Source organism: Carcharodon carcharias, chromosome 1 (assembly GCF_017639515.1).
Source record: "Carcharodon carcharias isolate sCarCar2 chromosome 1, sCarCar2.pri, whole genome shotgun sequence".
NCBI lineage: Eukaryota > Metazoa > Chordata > Chondrichthyes > Lamniformes > Lamnidae > Carcharodon > Carcharodon carcharias.
In genome coordinates this window covers 217284536-217299117 of record NC_054467.1, presented here as the reverse complement: position 1 = coordinate 217299117, position 14582 = coordinate 217284536, and the positions used below count along the sequence as shown (strand labels likewise).

Sequence of the window (14582 nt, the reverse complement as noted above, 5' to 3'; positions counted from 1 at the left end):
GCTCACCACCACCTACTCAAGGGCAATCAGGGATGGGCAATAAATGCTGGCCTAGCCAGCCGCACCCTCATCCCAACAATAAAATTTTAAAAATTATGAAGTGCACGAGTCTGCATTCCATACCTTCTCCCAACAAAGCAGTTAAGATGATGTGATTCAGTATAAAAGTAACCTGTGCCCTAATTCTATTATTGTACCAAGTCTCTTTAGGTGTATGAGTTGTATTTTCATCACAAAGTTAAAGCCACATTCATTGTCCAGATCAAGATCAGTAATTAGTATGAAGTAGCCAATTCCTAGAGTGATAATTTTGCCGACTGTATCTGATGAAAGACAATCTTAAATTGTGAAAGGTATTTTGTTTTATTCATTCACAGGATGTGGGCTTCGCTGGCTGGGCCAGCATTTAATACCCATTCCTAGTTGCCCTCAAGGAGGTGATGGAGAGCTGCCTTCTTGAACCGTTGCAGTCCATTTGTGTAGGTGCACCCACAATGCTGTTAGGAAGAGAGTGTGCCAGGATTTTGACTCAACGACAGTGAAGAAACAGCAATATATTTCCAAGTCAGGATGATGAGTGACTTGGAGGGGAAATTCCAGGTGGCGGTGTTCTCATCTATCTGCTGCCCTTATCCTTCTAGATGGTAGTGGTCATGGGTTTGGAAGGTGCTGTTTAAGGAGCCTTGGTGAATTCCCGCATTACATCTTGCGGATTGTACACACTGCTGTTACGGCGTGTCAGTGGTGGAGGGAGTGATGTTTATGGATGGGGTGCCAATCAAGCAGACTGCTTTGTCCTGGATGGTGTCAAGCTTCTTGAGTGTTGTGGGAGCTGCACTCATCCAGGCAAGTGGGGAGTACTTCATCATACTTCTGACTTGTGCCTTGGAGATGATGGACAGGGGAGTCAGTAGCTGAGTTACTCACTGTAGCAATCCTAGCCTTTAACCTGCTCTTATAGCTACAGTATTGATATGGCCAGTCCAGTTCAGTTTCTGGTCAATGGTCACCCCCAGGATGTTGATAGTGGAAGACTCAGTGATGGTAATGCCATTGAACATCAAGGGGCGATGGTTAGATTCTCTCTTGTTGGAGATGGTAATTTCCTGACACCTGTGTGGTGCAAATGGTACTTGCCACTTGTAAGCCCAAGCCTGGATATTGTCCAGGTCTTGCTGTATTTGGACATGGACTGCGTCAGTATCTGCGAATCACAAATGGTGCTAAGAATTGTGCAATCATCAGCAAACATCCCCACTTCTGACCTTATGGAAGGAAGGTCATTGATGAAGCAAGATGGTTGAGCCTAGGATACTTGCCTGAGGTACTTCTGCAGTGATGTCTTGGAGCTGAGATGTCTGACCTCCAAAAACAGCAACCATCTTCTTTTGTGCTAGGTATGACTCCAACCAGCAGAATGTTTTCATCCCCCGACCCCAATTCCTATTGATTCCGGTTTATCGAGGGCTCCTTGATGCCACACTCGATCAAATGCTACCTTGATGTCAAGAGAAGTCATTCTCATCTCACCTCGGGAATTCAGCTCTTTTGTCCGTATCTGAACCAAGGCTGTAATAAGAAGTTCAGAAGCTGAGTGGTCCTGGCAGAACTCAAACTGGGCGTCAGTGACCAGGTTATTGCTAAGCAAGTACCGCTTGATAGCACTGTTGATGACTCCTCCTTCCATTAATTTACTGATGGTTGGTGGGGCGGTAATTGGTGAGGATGAGGTCAAGTATGTTTTTCCCTCTTGTTGGTTCCCTCACCACCTGCCGCAGGCCCAGTCTAGCAGCTATGTCCTATAGGACTCGGCCAGCTCGGTCAGTAGTTGTGCTATCAAGCCACTCTTGGTGATGGACATTGAAGTCCCCCACCCAGAGTACATTCTGCACCATTGCCTCCCTCAGTGCTTCCTCCAAGTGATGTTCAATATGGAGGAGCACCGATTTATCAGCTGAGGGAGGGCAGAAAGTGGTAATCAGAAGGAGATTTCCTTGTCCATGTTTGACCTGATGACACTTCATGTGGTCTGGAGTCAATGTTGTGGACTCCCAGGACAACTCCTTCCCGACTGTATACCAACCTGCCACCACCTCTGCTGGGTTTGTCCTGTCGGTGTCTGGGATATTATCTGCAAGGCATGATTCCATGAGGATAACTATGTCAGGCTGTTGTTTGACTAGTCTGTAAGACAGCTCTCTCAATTTTGGCACTGGCTAAAATCCCCAATGTTAGTAAGGAGGACTTTGCAGGGTCGATGGGGCTGAGAATGCCATATTCATTTTTGGTGCCTAGGTCAATGCTGGGTGGTCCGTCCAGTTTCATTCCTTTTTTGAGACTTTGTCGTGGTTTCATACAACTGAGTGGCTTACTAGGTTATTTCAGAGGGCATTTAAGAATCAACCACTTTGCTGTGGGTCTGGAGTCACATGTAGGCCAGACCAGATAAGGACGGCAGATTTCCTTCCCTAAAGGGCATAAGTGAACCAGATGGGTTTTTATGACAATCAACAATGGTTTCATGGTCATCATTAGACTTTTAATTCCAGATTTTTTTTATATATTGAATTCAAACATATCCAGAGCATTACCCTGGGTCTCTGGATTACTAGTCCAGCAGCAATACCACTACGCCATTGCCTTCCTCCATGACAGCTTCATAACTCGCTGTAGCTTTGATGTGGTAATAATGAAATCTCAGTATGCCTCATACTGGAACAGGATGCCAAATCACACAACATGAGGCCCAAATAATTGCTTGAATCTATTAAAGGTCTCCAAAACTACTTTAATATGTATTATGACACTGCATTAATATAAAAGAAATGTTAAAATAGCATTTCACGTTTGCAAGCGTTTACACAGCATCCACATTTCAATCTGCCTTGGACTCATGGCACAATGTTCAGCATTCTAGCCCTCCTCTGTGGGTCTTCTTCCCAAAATCCTTCCACCTCTCTCCACCCATACAAACCTTCTCAAATCAAAATTTTAGATCAAGCTTTTGGTTACCCCTGCAAATCTCGCTTTCCATTTCTCACCGCCTGTTCCATTTCTTATTCTTCTCATTTGTTTTTCTCCCAATATCTAAAAAAGCCTAAGGATATGTTAAAAGGCATTATATAAATGCACATTGTTGTTGACAAGTATACAATTTTACTATTAACTAATCCAAACCATCTCCGTGGATAACTATTCAGTGTACCCTCCTCATTAATTTTACAATTAAAGGCTAATTCCTGCAGTTCAACATGACGTACAAACTAGTTGCACATCCAAAAGGTGGTTAGGTTTCAAATTAAACATACTCCGGAAACCTACAAATATGACACTGTTGTCCAAACAGCGTTAAACTGAGCCATACTAATATCCCAATTGGTAAACACACTATCTCGTGGAAATCAGACTAAGATGATCCTCTGTATTGAGTTATAAAAAACTGGTCTCAAGCACCTAAATTGAGCGAGTTTGGGAGGAATAGAATGGAGAAAAAAATTAACCATGGTATCTATCTTTTATTGCTTCACAGTGGTGCCCATTGAGGAACGTACATGTGAACATGAAACTATCACAGCTGAGCCCAATTCAGTCACACCCCAATGGACAAACAGTCTGCCAATATCACCATCTAGCTCTAAAGCCCCTATTACAAAATAGAGCAGTGGTACAGCTACCAAAGGAAATTAAAAAAGTGATGTGAAACTATGAATTCAATATATAAATCTATAAGATCAATTCAGATGATATTTACATAACGAAAATACGCATTACTGGCTCAAAAAGGTTAATCGGACGACAGTTTTAAAAGATCAACAACAGGAACTGGAGCACAATAAGGTTTCAATACCTTTGCTTTGTGAGCAAATGCCAGAAATAAAGGCACACAGTAAGTTTTCCATCAATCACTGCTCCCTAAGAAAACAGCAAAACCGCCTTGTGTGGGTGAAGGTTCTTTTGTTCAGCATCCTGTCGAGAACCACTTGCACAATACAGTGGTGTGCTAATTTTGTTCCAATTACTAAGACCAGTGAGTCACTAAAGACTCATGAGTCACTAGGAGGATATACCAGCACAGCTCACTATTCATTTTGTTGGCTGCCGCAGAGCAAAATAATAGCAGAGTCAAAGCTTGTTTAAACACATTTAAATGTTACTGATGAAAACTTTGGGTTTTTTTGGATTGGGGAGGCGGTGGAAGAAACAGAAAGAAAGCAGCTTTGGATATTATACGTTTTGAAGCATCATGATTTTATAAAACCGTTTGCTAATATGAACCTCTCCAGATAAAATAGACCATGACTTCAGTGTGTCCAAACAAAAACTTCTCAGTGATTTTGAGAACAGATTGGCACAAGAGTTTGAATGTTGCTGGGCTCCAGTTGGCCACTGTGCTGCACTAGGTCATCTAATCTCAGCTCTTAGGTATTGATTACGATCACTATAACAGTAACAAGTCTGATATAAATACCTCACAAAACACAATACGCCTGACATGGGTCTGAAATTCACCAACAATAACTTATATTTATATAGCTCCTTTAATGGAATAAGGTTTTAAGGAGCGTTTCAAACGAGGAAAGCTAGATAGAGGCAGAGAGGTTTACAAAGGGAATTCCAGGACTAAGGGTATGGGCAGCTGGAGGCACGGCCATCAACGGTGGAGCAATTAAAATTGGGGGCTGGGGTTAGGGGAGCACAGATATTTCAGAAGATTGTAGGTCTGAAGGAGATTACAGGGATAGGAAAGAGCCAGGCCATGGAGTAATTTGAAAACAAGGGAAAGAATTTTAAAACCAAGTTGTTGCCTAATTGGGAGCCAGGGTAGGTTAGCAAGCACAGATGCGACAGGATTTGGAGCAGGTTAGGCCGTGGGCAGCAAAACTTTGGATGACCTCAAGTTCACAGAGCATAGCACGTGGGAGGCTGGTCAGCAGTGCATTAGAATAGTCAAGTCTGGAGGTAGGAAAAGCATAAATGAGGGATACAGCATTATGAGCACTGAGACAGGGCAGAGGTGGGCAATGTTACAAATATGGAAATAGGCAGCCTTAGTGATGGCGTAGATATATGGCTGATCTCTCATCTTCAGAGTCAAATGTGACACCAAGGTCGTAAACAGTCTCCTTCAGCCACAGAACATCAGGAAGAGGGGTAAAGTCAACAGTGAGGGAGCAGAGTTTGTGGCTGAGAACATAGACAGTGGCCTCAGTCTTCCCAATATTCAGTGGGAGGAAATTTCTGTACTGGATGTCAGATAAGTAGTCTAGCAATTTAGAGACAGTGGAGGAGTCAAGGGCGATTGTGATGAAGTGAAGCTGGATGTCAGCAGCGTACATGTGCAAACCAGCATTGTTTCCAGATGATATTCTGTCAGTTACCTGCTGACTTCGCTGATGAAGAACTCAAAGAGCCTTCGCCTGTCTAATTTTTGAACAAAAAAATGCACAATGTGAAGGTTATAGTCAGTGGAGTGTGACGTTGAGCAAATGGATTTTCAGATAATTTTAGGACTGAACAAGTATAGCAAAATCTGCTATTTTTAAAATGTTTTGATCCCTTTATCCAGCAATTTTATCCACACTGTAAAACAATCCATTGTTCAATAAATTCAGTCAATCATATATGTAAAAGGTCCCATTGAGGATCAGGGAGTTTGCCCATTGCCCTGCTCGGTCCTCAATCAGCCACATCAAGTGCCTGCCTGGTCACTTTATTTGCTGTTCATGAGAACTTGCTGTGCACAAATTATCCAACTATCCAATAATGGCCATCTATGTAATATCAGAGTCATCATTTTTAGGAACAGAAATTACATCTGATACAGCAGAGTCCCAGATGCTGGGCATGGTAACAATGCATTAATGTGAGAGTTGAATTGCTTGTTGTTGTATGTTGACATATCCAATGCCAGTGAGTGGACTTCAAAGTAACCCAATGGCTTCAAAGCCACTTGGGATGTGAAGATATTGTGTTCTATAAATACAAGTTACTTTGTTTTATATATTCTTGGTCTCCACATTGCAAAACAGTAGGGAGTCAGGGAGGTTTAACACAGATCGTGGGTATAAAAACCAGTTCAGCTCAGAAGCATGAACAAGTGTCAAAAAACCTTTGAATTGTCTTTGATATCGACACAAGATTAGCACAAATCCACCCCATTAGCAAACATGGGGTGAAAAGTGTTTAAGTTATTTTACGTGTTTGCAATGGCTATATTTTCAAGTACAACTTCTGACTTGCAGCCAATACTGTTTGAATGCATTGCCCAAAACAGACAACCAGGTTAATTGTTCAAAAAGGTAGGAGTTATGGGAGCTTTTGATATAAATATTGTTTATTGCTTAAATCAGCACTTCTTGCAGCTCAGATTTAAGGATAAAAAGAAAAAACTCAAATACTAAAAACTAGAAACAAAAAAAATGGTGGAAAAGTAAAGGATGTCAGTCAGCATCTGAAAGAACAAGATACGTCAACATGAAAGTTGAGACTCGAGTATAAAAACGGGCTACGAGCTACATATTAACCGCTCCTTCAGATGCTGACTAATCAGCTCTACACTTCTAGTGTTTTCTGTTTTCAGTAAAACTTGGAGTCAGGTTAGCCAAAATTCCACTGCTAACTAACAAACTCTGCATCCTTTATGTTGGTGATATGCATATAAGTATAAACTACACAACAAAACTTAATGGAAATTACCTCAACTTTTACTCGGCAATTATAAGCCAAAATTTGAAAATTGGCACATTTTGTTATTCATTCTTGGAATCTGGGCATTGCTCACAAGAGCAGCCTTTATGCCCATCCCTTATTGCGCCGAGACAGTGCTGTAGCCCATGTGGTTTGTAGCACTTGTTACAATCAAGAAATTTGCTCGTTAATTTCAGAGGCCATTTAAGAGTTACTCACATTGTCGTGGAACCGAAGCAGATAAGAACCAATTTGCCTTCCTAAAGGACTTCCACCCCCACACAGATCCTGGACTATTTTCCAGTCATCATACGAACCTCTGATCATCTCACCAACCTTTTGAATTTGTGCTAACCGTAAGTTACTTTAACATTCACGTGGACTTCGGACCTCTTGATTTTTAGGCACAACCCTGACTTTTTGATCCACCTACAAAGATCCTGGACAGCTCTCTCACCACACCTAGCTACAATATTTTTGCAATAACTTACTGTATTGGAACTCTTATGGTTCTACGCAAAGTATTGTTTCCAACCTTTGTTGCTCTCTCTCCACTTCACACACAAAAAAACCACTCCACACCCTGCCCAGACAACAGCTTTTCTGCTTTCCACCCTGCTCTCTGCTCCTTTTCTACTCTTCAAACCTATCCTCTATTGTCTTGGCCCTTTAGCTCATCTCAACTTTTCCTGATTATCTATAATGCATCCTGCTCCACGATTCAGATTCAGTCTACCAGACTCGGTCTTATTTTGCCCAGATTCTCATCGCTCCTCAATAGACTCACTGCCTTCCACTCCCTTGTCCAAGATATATCCTCCTCTGCCCGTTTATGTTCGCACTGAAGATTTTGCTCATATTTCCCCTTCTCTGCATCACATCTACCAGTCTCAATATTCTGCTCAACATACCTTATCCTTCTACCCGCGCCCCTCTCCCCGGCCTCACTCCTTCCTCCACACACCCCCAAACATTGTTGCAACTGGAGTGTTCAACCCCCATTTCCCCCACCCTGCCTTTGCAAAGGTGAGACTTCAGAAGGGAGGTATTGTGTTCTCAGGACGCAACTTGGATTTGCCGTTACAAGTTCCTTAATATACTTCATTGTGTTCTGAGTACAACAAAAATAACTTGCATTTACATGGTGCCTTTAAAATAATAGGTGGCCTGGGGCTGCACATAGCCCGAGGCCAGTCTACAATAGGCCAGGGGACAACTATCACAACCCAACTCCACATGAGGAGACTATTATTGCTTTGTTTCCAAGGGAAATTGAGAAAGGTATTGGTGAAGCCAAGTCTGGAAGTGTTGCCAGCTATCCTACACAATTGTTTTTTTTTCTTTTCTCTTGAGGCCACACACTCAGATCTAGATGTATTGTCCCTCCCTTCTGAAAATCACTCATCAGGTGATATGATTACGGGGGGCTTCAACCAATAAGCTTTTTGCGCAGGTAATCCTGTTGGCGGGGCCTCTGATGGAGAGGTCATGTCTAGTATTCAAGCACATCTACATGTCTCCTAAATAAAGTTTAGCCTTTTCTTCACCAAGCCTGCTGCTCCATCAAGTTATTATAGTTGGCAACGAGGAAAAAAAACTGACTTCTGCTGTGTACTTCGCCCTGGTTGATGCGAGTTATATGAAGTTGAACAATATTGACCAGTCATGCTGCTGTTTGGAAGCATCGATTCATACGATGCTAACGTTTAAAGATTGGAGTCAGTATGTCAAGTGACTTGCATTCTATTTCATTGCGAATGAGATTACTACTGAAGGAAAACGTAAAACTATCCTGCTGAGTGCACGTGGAAGCAAAACGTATGACCTGATTCGAAACCTGACTGCCCCGAATGCGCCAAATTCTAAGTGATATAGTGAGTCAGTGGAACTTATGAAATAGCACTTTCAGCCCAACCAGTTTGTGATCATGCAGCGCTTCAAATTTAATTCAAGGGTTTGTGCCCCGGCAGAGTCCATTGCTACCTTGTGGTGAATCTGAAACAGTTAACTGAATACTGAGAGTTTGGGGATGCTGTGAATGACATGCTGCGGGACAGACTTGTATGCGGAGTCAAGGATGACGCCATACAGTGCCTCTTGCTAGCCAAATCCGACATTGATTTCAAGCGCGCCCTGGAACTTTCTCTCACTGTGTAAAGTTCCGCTAAAGACTCGCAGGTTTTGCAGCATGTGGATAATGGCGCCATACTCCATGTTGGCCGGGAACCTGCTACTAAGCATGGCGCAAAAAGCAGAACAGCAGACTTTAAACGCGATTCTATGCCCAATACACGAAGACTTAGGAAACCTGATGGTAACACGTCAGCTAATAAGATACGAATTTGCTACAGATGTGGAGGAAATCACGGACCAGACATTTGGAGATTCAAAGAAGCAGAATGAAATTATTGCCACAGGAAAGGACACCTGGCTAGGCAGTGCAGAACAAAGGATAGGCAAACACAAAACAACAAACACATCTAACAGATCCAACTGATACAGCAAAGGCTGAGGCTGCTACTACTGATGTATTCTCTGTATCATGTGACAGCTGTTAAATCTGAGCCCAACACCGTGACAGTGCAAGTGAATGGCAAGCAACTGCAGATGGAGGTGGATACCAGTGTTTCAACTACTTTGTTGGGGAGTGCACATTCAAGTACCTTAGTGAAGGGAGTCAGCAACTGACATTGGAGCGGACACCCACCAAGCTGACAACTTGCACTGGAGAATCCATCCAGGTCAAAGACATTGCTACTGTCCCAGTCTGCTACAAACAACAGACAGCCCAACTGTCTGGGATCATTGTAAAGGGGGAGGGGCCCAGTCACTTGGGTCGAGATTGCCTGCAGAAAATAAAACTGACTGGTCAGAAATATTCATTTGAAGTCCGATGGAATTCCAGAACTCCTGAAAAAATACAAAACTGTTTTTCAAGGCGAATTGGAAAAATTGAAGAGCTTGCAAGCTAAAATGCACATTTATCCAGGCAACATCACATTTCTTCAAGGCCAGACCAGTGCTTTACTCACTAAAGGAAAATGTGGAAGCAGAATTGTGCAGGTTGGAAAGCCTGGTAATAATTCAGCCTGTCCAGTTTTCTGAGTGGGCCGCACCCATAGTCCCAGTTGTCAAGCCAGACCAGACTATATGTACATGTGGTGACCACAAACTGACAAGTCAATGAAATAGCAAAATTAGACAAATACCCTATTCCTAGAATCGATGATTTGTACACCAAGTTAGCAGGAGGCAAATCGTATACAAAACTAGACATGAGTCATTCCAATTGTTGATAGGCATCGGATAGCGCATCAAGAGAACATGTGACAATTAATACCCATAAAAGGTCTCTACCAATAAACCCGATTACCGTTTGGAGTTTCGTCAGCACACGCTATTTTTCAGTGAACCATGGAGAATATCCTGCAGGAATTTCCCCGCGTAGTCGTATACTTGGGTGATGTTCACATCACTGGACTGACCGAAGTTGAACATTTAGCCAACCTTGAGGAAGGGCTGAGAAAATTTAAAGAACCTGGTGTGCGTTTGAAGTGAGAAAAATGCACATTTCAAATATCGGAGATAACCTACCTGGGTCATAGAGTGGACACTTTGGGGTTGCATCCTGTTGAAGACAAGATCTAAGCAATTAAAGATGCACCATCACTCTCTAATGTGAGAGCCTAAACCTTTCCTAGGTATGATTAATTACTATAGCCATTTTTAACCTAATCTATCCACTGTACTGGCACCACTACATTTGTTGCTGAGGAAGAACCACCACTGGTCATTGGGTTCACAGCAAGAAGCCTTTGTAACAGCAAAGAAACTGCTTCATTCATCATGCTTGCTGGTATATTACGCCCCACCTAAAGAGCTGGTGTTGATGTGTGGTGCTTCTCCTTATGGTGTAGGAGCCATTCTACCACATCAAATGGAGGATGAATCAGAAAGGCCCATTGGCTACGTTTCAAGAACACTTTCCCAAGCTGAAAAGGGTTATTCTCAGTTGGAAAAAGGAGGATTATCGGTTGTATTTGGTGTCAAGAGGTTTCTCCAATACATTTTACAATTGTATCTGACCATAAGCCGCTGGCAGGCTTGTTCAGCGAAGACAAAGCTATTTTGCCTATGGCTTCAGCGAGAATTCAATGTTGGGCTTTGAAGCTATCAGCTTACGAGTACACATTCATGTACCGTCCTGGCTCACATATAGCCAATGCAGATGCACTTAGTCATCTTCTGTTACTGGGTAGTCTTGTCAATACACCTGTTCCACAAAAGTTAGTGTTATTGTTAAATTTCTTGGATTCATCACCTGTATCTGCCAAAGAAATCAAGAATTGGACAAACCGAGACCCAGTGCTGTCAAAAGTCAAAGACAACAATGGCCAAGAACACTTGTGTCTGATGACTTATGACTATTTTATTCCAGAAATGCTGAACTGAGTTGTCAAGATGGAATTTCGTTGTGGGGTTCAAGAGTTGTTGTCCCATCACAGGGTAGAGTGTCACCATTGGCAGAGCTCCACAGGCATAGTGAAGATGTTGATGCTGGCATGTAGCTACGTCTAGTGGCCAGGAATAGACAGTGACATTGAGAGCATGGTTAAACACTATTTCCTTTACCAGCAATACCAGAAGCTCCCTGTTTCAGCTCATATTCACCCATGGGAATGGCCTTGTCAACCTTGGATTAGATTGCATATTGACAATGTGGGATTTTTTCTAGGCACCATGTTCCAGTTAATCATCAAAGCACATTCAAAATGGCTTGATATCTACAAAGTAAAAAACGCCAACTTCAACCGCAACTACTGAAAAGCTGCGTCACTCCTTCAGTATACATGGTTTACCTGAGATGATTGTTTCTGATAATGGAACAGCTTTCTCCAGCGTGGAATTTCAGAGATTCAGACCTGAACCATATCCGGCACAAAGACTGCTCCCTGGCATCCTTCATCCAATCATCTCGCTGAAAGCTGTCCAGACCTTTAAAGCTGATATGAAGTAGTTATCTGGAGGTACTCTGGAGTCTTGCCTTTCCAGATTTCCCCTAAGTTACTGCACAACACCACATACTACTACAGGCTCAACACCATCAGAATTACTAATGAAGCACTGTTTGCATACATGTTTACACCTGGCGTTTCCAAATCTTTTGTGTGTGTGGGGGCGGGGGGGGGGGGGTTGACAAAGCCAGAATGATCAAAAATTGAACTATGATCTACACAGCAAGACTCATACGTTCCATGTAGGCAACCCTGTGTGTAATTTTAGAAGTGTATCCTGTTGGACTCCAGGAGCCATCATTTCAGAGGGTGGTCCATTATAGTTTCAAGTGCAAGTCAAAAGATAGAACTGTACGTAAACACGTAGATCACATTAGGGTTAGAGAAACATCACGAAGAATGCAAGATCAACCTGCGCTTAATGTTTCATTGCCGACTTCTGAGGTGCGTGGTCATCCTAGAGCTAATATTCCAGACATATCCAAGGAGTTGCCAAACACAGAACTACCCAGTTCCAACTATGTATCTCCTAGTGCAGCTCCAGATCCCGCTAATCCTGTTGAGGAATCTCCATTGGTGGAGCTACGCCGCTCTAACTGTCTCCACTGAGCTCCTCAGACCTGATTTGTAACCACCAAAGACTACAAAATGTTTACTGGATTTCTGACATTTTTTATTGTAAATGTGGGGAACTTAAAGGGGGAGGAAGTGTAGTAATTAGATGTATTGTCCCTCCCTCCTGTCAATAGCTCATCATGTGACGTGATTACTGGGGCTTCGACTGATAAGCTTTTTGCGCAGGTAACCCTGTGGGTGGTGCTTCCGATGGAGAGATCACGTCTAGCATGCAAGTATGTCTACATGTCTCCGAACTAAAGTTTAGCCTTTTCTTCACCATCAATTTATTACACTGCACTTTTTCTTTTACCTTGAGGCCACACTGACAGATCAGCTAGATCACATACAAAACATCTTATTTCTCGTCTCTCATTGAAGGCACCGACTTAGGTACAATTTGCAAGTGGCTGTCCCTTTTCCTACAGTTCCTTTGAAGCACGAGCACCAGGAAACAGTGGCACCACAATCTACCTCACATCACAGCAGGTTGAGTCAAGCACGGCCTGGGCATCAAGCATTAGCCCATCTATTAGCACCTCTTCCTCAAACTCATTAATGATCTATCTGGGATCCTAGTAGATGGGCTGCTATTCTGTGCAGGGGACGAGTTCTATCCAATTTCTTAAATACAGCTTAATTTTGTCTGTAATACACTGCTCTAGCACTGATGTGCCCAATTCTTCAGAGTTTCACCCAAACTCATAATTCACCATGGAATTTCATTGTCTCATTTCAAAATCAATACAAGGCCAGCACATGCTGGCAGCACAGCCTCCTGGATCTCCCTCAAATCATCTCTCTAAAAACTGGGCATAGCCATGAGCCCTCGGAAAATCAATGCCAAAAATCCCAGCGACAGTATATCCTGCCTGCTCTACTGAGGATTTTGATCAACATGGCTTATTAGTGCACATGATTTCTCTGTTAATTTACAGATGACGTACATTACCTAAAAGTTGTGAATAATGCCAAAACAGCTTTTATGGGGTGGCATGTAGTGTAATTTTAATAATTTTAGTAATTTCAAAAGAAACACTCTCTCTCTCTCCTTGCGCTTCCACCTACAATGAACTACATCTTGAAGCTTTCATCTTCTTTTTCTATCCATACCTTCATCAAACTTTCTACCTATACGCATGTAATAAGATTGACTAAGTTTAATCAAAGATGGCAGTAGAAAGGTGTGTCCCCTACAATCGACAAAAAAATAATTTTGGTAAGAAATCTTCAAATAAAACACAGATCAAAACTTTTTTATTTGAAATGCTAATTATATTGTCTCAAGATTTCAACAGCTCACATTCCCGATCAAATCAACCACTTTATTCGAAAACATGCTCTATGGCCTTTAATCTTCAGTTTCCTGTCAAGAGCCTTTAGACAAAGTAATATGCGAAACATGGCAGAACACACAACTGAGCAGTTAATCTCACTTTAAAGCAAAAAGGGGGAAAGCAGAAAATGTTGAAAACCAGGTCAGTCAGCACCTGTAAAACAAAAAAGCAGATAACGATGTTCAGATCTGTATCCTTCAGAATACTTTTCTTGGAAGCATTCTAGCTGAAGTATAAACCTGTTTTTTCTCTTTACAGAGCTGACTTAATCTGCAGCAGTGTATTTCCAGTATTCTGTTTTTGGTTCCAATTAACCTCACTTGACGGAACGGGAAACAATCTAATAACCTGTGTTTTTCACACTGTAACCAGTACTTTGAAATAATGAAAACCTGTGCACAGCTTCAAAAAAATGTCTCCCAATCAAACAATATGATCTCAAATTTCTTTTTACTGCTTTAACAACGAACCACGTGCTGCTCAATGCAAGAGGAAAGAGTTAAAAATGTGAGTTATCTTAATATTTAAATTCTGGTTCAGAACAGAGTCCTTTAACTTTATACTAGCTGTAAAGTCACAATCCCCAGGCTGTAGCTTCTTGGTTATTAAGGAGCAATCTCAATCCTGCCTTAAAAGTGGTGCAAATATAACAATGGGGGGAGGTGCTGAACTCAACAATCACTGGCACAGTTATTCCTGCGGTGGACGCTTTCTGCAAGCATCTGTAGCAGCAGCAGATAACACAGCATTGCAAATGCCTGTCCTGAAAATTTCAATTGACTCAGCATCCACAACCTTTTCACTGCCTCCCGTGAAAAATGCTTCCCGATTTCGATTCAAACTGTTCTGCGCATTCCCTCACCAGAAGAAACAATTTCTCTGTACAGCAATTTCTCTTCTCATTTTAAACACTTCAATTTGGTCAGCA

At 42.2% G+C, this 14582-nt stretch overlaps 1 protein-coding gene across 7 annotated transcripts in view; it reads right to left on the bottom strand.

Annotated features, from left to right (window-relative positions):
• LOC121277127 (transcription factor 4-like) overlaps positions 1-14582 on the bottom strand; it is a 597003-nt gene that overhangs the window by 535407 nt on the left and 47014 nt on the right. The window contains exon 1 of one of the 7 annotated variants that reach the window (XM_041186226.1): positions 3848-3961. The exons of the other annotated variants lie outside the window; for them this stretch is intronic. Within the exon in view, the coding sequence (XP_041042160.1) occupies positions 3848-3899 (52 nt within the window). The 5' untranslated portion in view covers positions 3900-3961. Of the gene's footprint in view, positions 1-3847; positions 3962-14582 lie in introns of those variants that run through there. 7 annotated transcript variants of the gene reach the window in all.